The 9,974-nt window shown below is 47.9% G+C and overlaps 1 protein-coding gene across 1 annotated transcript in view; it reads left to right on the forward strand.

Moving 5' to 3' along the window:
• Window positions 1-9,974, forward strand: part of ZNF341 (zinc finger protein 341) — a 61,114-nt gene that overhangs the window by 35,884 nt on the left and 15,256 nt on the right. The window contains exon 10 of the mRNA XM_017877415.1: window positions 602-924. Within this exon, the coding sequence (XP_017732904.1) occupies window positions 602-924 (323 nt within the window). The remainder of the gene's footprint in view (window positions 1-601; window positions 925-9,974) is intronic.

A 9,974-nucleotide genomic window follows, 5' to 3' on the forward strand; every position in this document is an offset into this window, starting at 1 on the left:
GGGGGGATGGCGGGGGCGGCGGGAGTGCAGCCCTCAGCAACATGTAATTCTGAGGCCTGCATCAGTTTGAGAGCCGCTATTCCAGTATGACATTGAAAGGGTACACTATCATCTTTTCACTGTATATCCAGGTCTTGAATAATTTTTCTAAATATACCCATGCCACACAGAACCTGAGGGAAGGGTAGTAGGGCCATCATGACTGGCTGAGAGGAGGGAACCCTCTAATCAAAGTAAAACCAGGGGCTGGGCCCAGTGGCTCACACCTGTAATCCCACCACTTTGGGAGGCCAAGGCGGGTGGATCATTTGAGGTCAGGAGTTCGAGACCAGCCTGGCCAACATGGTGAAACCCTGTCTCTACTAAAAATACAAAAATTAGCTGGGCATGGTGGTGCATGCCTGTAATCCCAGCTACTGGGGAGGCTGAGGCAGGAGAATTGGTTGAACCTGGGAAGTGGAGGTTGCAGTGAGCCAAGATTGCGCAGCTGTACTCCAGCCTGGGCGACAGGGTGAGACTCTGTCTCAAAAATGAATGAATGAATGAATGAATGAATGAATGAATAAAAACCCTGGGATCCAGTGGCAGCAGGGGAGCCTAGGGAGCAGTGGTCAAGTCATCTCCCAGCAGTGTTCAAGGCCAATGCCACAGGCCAGGGGCTGCAGTGGAGGAAGCTCTCCTGCCTCCTGTCACCTGCCCAGCGTCTTCCCTCAAGGTGTACAAGTGTGTGGTCAAAAGCTGTGCCCAGACGTTCCCAAAGCTTGACACATTTCTGGAGCACATCAAGAGCCACCAGGAGGAGCTGAGCTACCGCTGCCACCTCTGTGGCAAGGACTTCCCCTCGCTGTACGACCTGGGCGTGCACCAGTACTCCCACAGCCTCCTGCCACAGCACAGCCCCAAGAAGGACAGCACCGTCTACAAGTATGTGCCCTCCCACTTCCCTCTCCCTGGGTGGATGGCTGGGTGGGCAGGGAGCCCAGGGCCTGTGGCCTTGGTGGTTCTGACTTCTCAGGACCAGTGAGATACTTGAAAGGAGAAACCGAGGCTCCTGGCTGGGGTCCAGTCTGGCAGAGTGGGTTCTGGGCTTTGGCACTGGTGGAAGAAAGGATGCTGGCTCTCCTTATATCATTCTTATGTCTTGGCAGACATTTTCCCAAAAAAAATCCTTAAAAGAAGAACCTATATTTTCTTGTTCATAGTGGAAAAAGGTTTGAGCATTTTATTCCAAACTAAACAATTATGACAGTATTATTTTGTCTCATAATCTACAAAATTTAGCTTACAATCGAAGCGGTGCACCAGTTCTCAAAGTGAAAAAAGAATGAGCAGGGTGTGGTGGCCCACATCTGTAACCCCAGTACTTTGGGAGGCCAAGGCAGGAGGAGGCCAGGAGTTCGAGACCAGCCTGACAACATAATGAGACCCCATGTCTACAAAATAAAATACATTTTAAAATGAACAGTTGGCAGGGCGCGGTGGCTCAAGCCTGTAATGCCAGCCCTTTGGGAGGCCGAGATGGGCGGATCACGAGGTCAGGAGATCCAGACCATCCTGGCTAACATGGTGAAACCCCGTCTCTACTAAAAAAAAAAAATACAAAAAATTAGCCGAGCATGGTGGTGGGCGCCTGTAGTCCCAGCTACTCGGGAGGCTGAGGCAGGAGAATGGCGTGAACCCGGGAGGCGGAGCTTGCAGTGAGCCCAGATCGCTCCACTGCACTCCAGCCTGGGCGACAGAGCGAGACTACGTCTCAAAAAAAATGAAATAAAATAAAATAAAATGAACAGTAACATGTTTAAAAGCAAAAATCATAAAAATAATATTCATTTGTTTTATAATCTATAAGATCTAGGTTAAAGTTGAAGCTATATGCTGATTCCTATTTTTATTTGATTTTTTTCTTTGAGACAGGGTTTTGCTCTGTTGTCCAGGTTGGAGTCCAGGGGCACCATCACAGCTCACTGCAGCCTCCCCAGGCTCAGGTGATCCTCCCACCTCAGCCACCTGAGTAGCTGGGACTAACAGGCACGCACCACCACACAGCTAATTTTTGTATTTTTTGTAGAGACAGGGTTTCGCCATGTTGCTCAGGCTGGTCTTAAATTCCTGGATTCAAGTGATCCTCCCACCTTAGCCTCCCAAAATGCTAGGTTTACAGACGTGAGCCACTGTGCCCAGCCTGTATGCTGATTCTTAGAATGAACAAGGAATGGATCAAGTATGGATTTTATCTGGGGTAATTTATTCTGATAATCATTTATATCACTTCAGTCTTCCATTGTGGTCGTGAAGAGGGTTCCTTTGGCAGAAATGATGAAAGGTTCCCTCAGTTTTGCAACGTGCTTTTTATCTTTAGATCTTCACGTTAAAGCCGGGTACGGTGGCTCATGCCTGTAATCCTAGCACTCGGGGAGGCTGAGGTGGGAGGATGGCTTGAGCCCAGGAGTTTGAAACCAGCCTGGGCAACATAGCAAGACCTTGTCTCAACAAAAATAGAAAAATTAGCCAGGTGTGGTGGCACGCACCTGTAGTCTTTGGAGCTACTGACCTCTGATCATCCTTGTTGAGTTTCTCTGCCTCAGTTGTTTTCTGGTCTGTTTGCCGGATCCTCCTTTGTTGATGGTGTTATTTGCAGATGTGCAACATCACTTTGATGATGTCCTGAAATCCCCCATCTGCAGTCATTTTGCTGTGCATTTGCCTGCATCATCTGGGAGCAGCTGCCTCACAAAGCCCATGGGGGTAGATAGTAGCAAAAGGCCAGGAGTGGTGTTTGTCTGGGGCCTCCTTCCAGTTCATTAGCAAATATTTTCCTGTTACAGTGGTTTTTGCTTCCCTGTACAAACTTGTACCTGCAGAGATTTGGTGATTCTGTTAATGAGGCCCCTGTAACTCCTGGGTGAAGCTTCTGGGTGCAGAGATAAGTAAATACCTTGAGCTTAAAATGCAAGGGCTGCTCAGGGTGACAGGTGTGTAAACAAACACACCCTGTCACTTGATAAAATGCTATCATATATGTTTATAAGGTATAGAGGTACCATAGTGGGGGGCAGGCTAGAGAAGCTGTCCTAGGAGCAGTGACATCTGAACTGGGTTTTGAAGGATGAATAGGAGTTTGCCAGGTAGACAATGAATGGGGTGGAGTGTGTTCCTAGCAGGAGGAACCACAAGTTTAAAATACAATAGCAAGTGGTTTATTAATAGAATGACTGTTACGCCGGGCGCGGTGGCTCACGCCTGTAATCCCAGCACTTTGGGAGGCCAAGGCGGGCGGATCACGAGGTCAGGAGATCGAGATCATCCTGGCTAACACGGTGAAACCCCGTCTCTACTAAAAAACACAAAAAATTAGCCGGGTGTGGTGGCGGGCGCCTATAGTCCCAGCTACTTGGGAGGCTGAGGCAGGAGAATGGCATGAACCAGAGAGGTGGAGCTTGCAGTGAGCTGAGTTGTGCCACTGCACTCCAGCCTGGGCGACACAGCGAGACTCCATCTCAAAAAAAAAAAAAAAAACTACGCCGGGCGCGGGTGGCTCAAGCATGTAATCCCGCACTTTGGGGAGGCCGAGACGGTGCGATCACGAGGTCAGAAAGATCGAGGACCATCCTGGCAACACGGTGAAACCCCGTCTCTACTAAAAACTACAAAAAACTAGCCGGGCGACTGGCGGCCTGTATCCCAGCTAGCTCGGGAGGCTGAGGCAGGGAGAATGGCGTGAGGGAACCCAGGAGCGTGATCTTGCAGTGAGCTGAGATCCGGCCACAGCACTCCAGCCTGGGCGCAGAGGCGAAGACTCCGTCTCAAAAAAAAAAAAAAAAAAAAAACATACCCAGTTGTCTCGCTCTGTCACCCAGCCTCGAGTGCAGCGGCGCGATCTCGGCTCACTGCAAGCTCCGCCTCCCGGGTTCACGCCATTCTCCTGCCTCAGCCTCCCAAGTAGCTGGGACTACAGGTGCCCGCCACCGTGCCCAGCTAATTTTTTGTATTTTTTTTTTTAGTAGAGATGGGGTTTCACCGTGGTCTCAATCTCCTGACCTTGTGATCCGCCCGCCTCGGCCTCCCAAAGTGCTGGGATTACAGGCGTGAGCCACCACGCCCGGCCTCAGGTATTTCTTTATAGCAGTGCAAGAACGGCCTAACACAGAGTCAAAAAACACAACTGTGCCAAACAGCTCATAAACATGTCCTCATAACAGCAGTCTCAGGCCACAAACCACTCTGAAGGGAGAAAAGACACCGCCATCTCCCCATCATGAAAACATGTGCCAGCTAAGGCAGAAAGGGTATTATCAGACAAAAAAAGAAAACATTTGCCAGCAAACTGGCCTATTTACAATGAGTTATCAGTGAGGAATGTCACAGGTAGGGGAAAAATTCAAACCAAAAACAAAAAGACAGGCTGTGTAGAGTACTGCCTGTGGGAAACCCTGGGCAGGCTGAACCTGCGAGGGGCCCAGGGGAGCCCCACAGACCGCACTCTGAAACCACACACTAGCCAGGCGGGTGGCTCACACCTGTAATCCCAACACTTTGGGAGGCCAACATGGGCGGATCACTCAAGGTCAGGAGTTCGAGACCAACCTGGCCAACATGGAGAAATGCCGTCTCTACTAAAAATACAAAAATTAGCCAGGCGTGGTGGCTCACACCTGTAATCCCAGCTACTTGGGAGGCTGAGGCACAAGAATCACTTGAACCCAGGAAGGCAGAGGTTGTGGTGAGCCACTGTACTTCAGCCTGGGTGACACAGAGAGGCTTTGTCTCAAAAAAAAAAAAAAAAAAAAAGAAAAAGAAAGAAACCACATACTAAATGCCTCCAGGTAGCAAGAAAGGGAAGGTGGGGTGGGAGCCGAGGTACCAGGAGGGCAGAGACTTAACTAGCTAGTGAGATGGGAAAGGACAGAATCTCACAGGCTTCAGGGGCTGGGTTTGGGGGAGACATAGGTTTGTGTGGGAGATAATTTACCAATAGCCAGGAAAATTAAAATCTCCTGCCAGAAACAGCGCCTGAATTAAGTCATCCAAGGTAACATCACCAGTAATGGAGCAAATGAACATCACATGCCTCCTGATATGACACACAGAGGAGAACACAGAATTTGTGGTGACATTCCTGACAAAAGTGCATGCCCTGAATTTAATCATGGGGTTAGATCAGGCAAACCCGAACTGAGACATTCTGCAGAATACCCTGTCTATACTCTTCAGAAATAGCAAGGTCACGAAAGACAAAGACAGAAGGAGGAGCTGTCCCAGCTTACAGGACATGAGACAGATGAGAGACATGATAACTGGATTCAACATGTGATTCTGGGCCAAAAGAAACCTTTTTTTTTTTTTCTTTTTCTCTAAAGCATGTTATTGGAACAATTGGAAAATTCTGAATAAGGCCTGTAATTAGATAATAGAATTGTACTGATATTAACTTCCTGATTTCTTTTTTTTTTTCTTTTTTTTTTTCTTTTGAGACAGAGTCTCACTCTGTCACCCAGGCTGGAGTGCAGTGGCCCAGTCTCAGCTCACTGCAACTTCCATCTCCCAGGTTCAAGGGATTCTCCTGCCTCAGCCTCCCAAGTAACTGGGAATACAGGTGCCCGCCACCATACCCAGCTAATTTTTGTGTTTTTAGTAGATATGGCGTTTCGCCGTGTTAGCCAGGCTGGTCTCGAACTCCTGACTTTAGGTGATCTGCCCACCTCAGCCTCCCAAAGTGTTGGGATTACAGGCGTGAGCCACTGTGCCTGGACTGATTTTTTTTTAATTTTTTTTTTTTGAGATAGGGTCTCACTCTGTCCCTCAGGCGGGAGTGCAATGGTGCGATCAGCTCACTGCAGCCTGTACCTCCTGGGCGCAAGCAATTCTTCTGCCTCAGGCTCCTGAGCAGCTGAGATCACAGACATATGCCACAGCTCTTTTTTTTTTTTTTTTTTTTTGTAGAGATGGGGTTTTGCCATGTAGTCTAGGTTGGTCTCAAACTTCTGGGCTCAAGCAGTTTGTCAACTTCAGCCTTCTAAAGTGCTGGGATTATAGGCATGAGCCACTGCACGGAGCCTAACTTCTTGATTTTGGTAACTATAATATACTGCGCTTATGGAAGAGGTTATCCTTGTTTTTAGGAAATACAGGTCAGGTGTGATGGCTCACGCCTGTAATCCCAGCACTTTAGGAAGGCCAGACAGGAGGATCACTTGAGGCCAGGAGTTCAAGACCAGCCTGGGCAACATAGTAAGACTCTGTCTCTACAAACAAACAAACAAACAAATTTAGCCAGGAGTGGTGGTGCCTGCCTGTAGTCCTAGCTACTGGGAAGGCTGAGGCAAGGGGACCACACCTGTGAATAGCTGATGCACTCTAGCCTGGACAACACAGTGAGACTCTGTCTCTAAAAAAAATAAAAATTGGGCCGGGCGCGGTGGCTCAAGCCTGTAATCCCAGCACTTTGGGAGGCCGAGATGGGCGGATCACGAGGTCAGGAGTTCGAGACCATCCTGGCTAACACGGGGAAACCCCGTCTCTACTAAAAAATACAAAAAGCTAGCCGGGCGAGGTGTCTGGCACCTGTAGTCCCAGCTACTCGGGAGGCTGAGGCAGGAGAAGGGCGTAAACCCAGGAGGCGGAGCTTGCAGTGAGCTGAGATCCGGCCACTGCACTCCAGCCCGGGCGACAGAGCGAGACTCCGTCTCAAAAAATAAGAAATAAAAAAAAATAAAAAATAAAAATTGGCCAGGTGTGTGGCTCATGCCTATAATCCCAGACCTTTAGGAGAACAAGGCAGGTGGATCGCTTGAGCCCAGGAGTTCTGGTCTGGTCAATATGGTGAAACCCCCTCTTTATAAAAAATAAAAAATTAGCCAGGCCTGGTGGCACGGCACCTGTGATCCCAGCTACTCGGGAGGCTGAGGTGGGGGATTGCTTGAGCCCAGGAGGCGAAGGCTGCAGTGAGCTGTGATCACGCCACTGCACTCTAGCCTGGGTGACAGAGTGAGACACTATCTCAAAAAAAAAAAAAAAAAAAAAAAGGCCAGGTACAGTGGCTCATGCCTGTAATCCCAGCACTTTGAGAGGCCAAGGCAGGAGGATCATTTGAGCCCAGGAGTTTGAGACAAGCCTGGGCAACATGGCGAAACCCCATTTCTACAAAAAAAGTTTTTAAAAAATTAGATGGGCATGGTGGTGTACACTTGTAGTCCCAGCTACCCAGCAGGCTGAGGTGGGAGAATCACCTGAACCTGGGGAGGTCAAGGGTCAAGGCTGCAGTGAGCCATGATTATGCCACTGCATTCCAGTCTTGGTGACACAGTGAGACCTTGTCTCTAAACAAAAAATTAATTAATTATATTAAAATTAAAATAAATACATAAGTTAAATTCATGAAACAAAGGACAGCTTTAAAACACATATATTGAAGGCCAGGCATGGTGGCTCGTGCCTGTAATCCTAGTACTTTGGGAGGCTGAGAAGAGTGGATTGCTTGAGCCTTGGAGTTCTATGCCAGCCTGGGCAATATAGCAAGACCCTGTCGCTACAAAAAATACCAAAATTAGCTGGCAGTGGTGGCACACACCTGTAGTCCCAGCTACTCAGGAGGCTGAGGGGGACGGATTGTTTGAGCCAGGGAGGTCAAGACTACAGTGAACCATGATTGTGCTACTGTACTCCAGCCTGGGTGAGACAGCAAGATCCTGTCTCAAAAATCAATCAATCCATAATCAAATTATGACAAAATAAAAGGTTTAAAAAGAACATTTTTTGAACATGATTGTCTGTGATATGGGGAAGTGGGTCACAGTGGATGGAGAATTCCTATTCACTCTATGCCCTATGATAGTTTTAAAATATTGTACTGTATACACATAATTAGTTTTTGAAGTACATAATTAATCTTAAAAAAAAAAAAAGGCCAGGTACAGTGGCTCACACCTGTAATCCTAGCACTTTGGGAGACCAAGGCGGGTGGATCACAAGGTCAGGAGATCAAGACCATCCTGGCTAACATGGTGAAACCCTGTCTACTAAAAATACAAAAAATTAGCTGGGCATGGTGGCAGGCGCTTGTAGTCCCAGCTATTAGAAAGGCTGAGGGAGGACAATCGCTTGAACCTGGGAAGTGGAGGTTGCAGTGAGCCAAGATCGCGCCACTGTACTCCAGCCTAGGCAACAGACCGAGACTCCGTCTCAAAAAAAAAAAAAAAAAACCAAACCAAAGCAAAACAAAAAACCTTTGAACTCTGACCTGCAAAATCACTTCTAGGAACTTATAAAAGAGCAAAGATGTACTTCCGAAGTTGTTCCCTGTATCTTTGTTATACTAATGACAAACTGAATATAACCTCACTAACCAACAATGGGAGATGACGTAAGTAAATCACAGAACATCCATGCACAATGGAATACTAAGTAACTGTTTAAAGAATGTGGCAGGGCCGGGGCGCGGTGGCTCAAGCCTGTAATCCCAGTACGGCGCGGTGGCTCAAGCCTGTAATCCCAGCACTTTGGGAGGCCGAGACGGGCGGATCACGAGGTCAGGAGATCGAGACCATCCTGGCTAATACGGTGAAACCCCGTCTCTACTAAAAAATACAAAAAACTAGCCAGGCGAGGTGGCGGGCGTAGTCCCAGCTACTCGGGAGGCTGAGGCAGGAGAATGGCGTAAAACCGGGAGGCGGGGCTTGTAGTGAACGAGATCCGGCCACTGCACTCCAGCCTGGGCGACAGAGCGAGACTGTCTCAAAAAAAAAAAAAAAGAATTTGGCAGGTCTATTGTTGCTGAAATGCAAAGACAGTCCATATAACTGGTGTTTTTGTTTTTCCCAGAGACAGGGTCTCACTAGTGCAGTGGCATGATCATGGCTCACTACAGCCTTGAACTCCTGGGCTCAAACAATCCAGTTCAGGCTCCCAAGTAACTGGGACTACAGGCACATGCCACCATGCCTGGCTAATTTTTGTATTTTTTATACAGGCAAGGTTTCACCATGTTGCTCAGGCTGGTTTTGAACTCCTGGCCTCAAGTGATCTGCCTGCCTTGGCCTCCCACGGTGCTAGGATTAAAGGCATAAGCCACCGTGCCCAGCTATAATTACTGTTTTAAGTGAAAAAGTTTTAAGTGATAAAACTATATGTACAGTGATCCCATTAAATCAGTCTGTTTGTTGGACATTGCGCTACAGGAAGACAGTGTGATGAATTTTCACCAAATTCAGTGACTATATTTGGGATCACCTGACTCAAATATAGTCTGTGATATTTATATCCGTATCCATATCTGTAAATGTATATATTACACACATATATATTACACACATATACCAAAGGATATCTACCAAGAGGTTAACGGTGCAGTGGCAATCCCTGGGTGACAGTTTTGTTTTTTTGTTTTTGCATGGGTTTTTACAAAATTCTTTTCTCTGCATTGAACATTTGCATTGAACATTGACTTTTGCAACTGGGGGAAAAATCAATAAATCTTCTTTTTATTTTTTTTTTCTTTTTTGAGACGGAATTTCTCTCTGTCACCCAGGCTGGAGTGCAAGTGCAGTGGCACGATCTTGGCTCACTGCAACCTCCACCTCCCGGGTTCAAGCGATTCTCCTGCCTCAGCCTATGGAGTAGCTGGGACTACAGGAGTGTGTCACAGCACATCCGGCTAATTTTTTTTGTTTATTTTATTTTATTTTTTTGAGACAGAGTCTCGCTGTGTTGCCCAGGCTGGAGTGCAGTGGCCAGATCTCAGCTCACTGCAAGCTCCGCCTCCCAGGTTTACGCCATTCTTCTGCCTCAGCCTCCGGAGTAGCTGGGACTACAGGCGCCCGCCACCTCGCCTGGCTAGTTTTTTTTGTATTTTTTAGTAGAGACAGGGTTTCACCGTGTTAACGCAGGATGGTCTCGATCTCCTGACCTCGTGATCCGCCCGTCTCGGCCTCCCAAAGTGCTGGGATTACAGGCTTGAGCCACCACGCCCGGCCTTTTTT

The sequence above is a fragment of the Rhinopithecus bieti genome, unplaced genomic scaffold, assembly GCF_001698545.2.
Source record: "Rhinopithecus bieti isolate Rb0 unplaced genomic scaffold, ASM169854v2 scaffold_65, whole genome shotgun sequence".
NCBI classification, from domain to species: domain Eukaryota; kingdom Metazoa; phylum Chordata; class Mammalia; order Primates; family Cercopithecidae; genus Rhinopithecus; species Rhinopithecus bieti.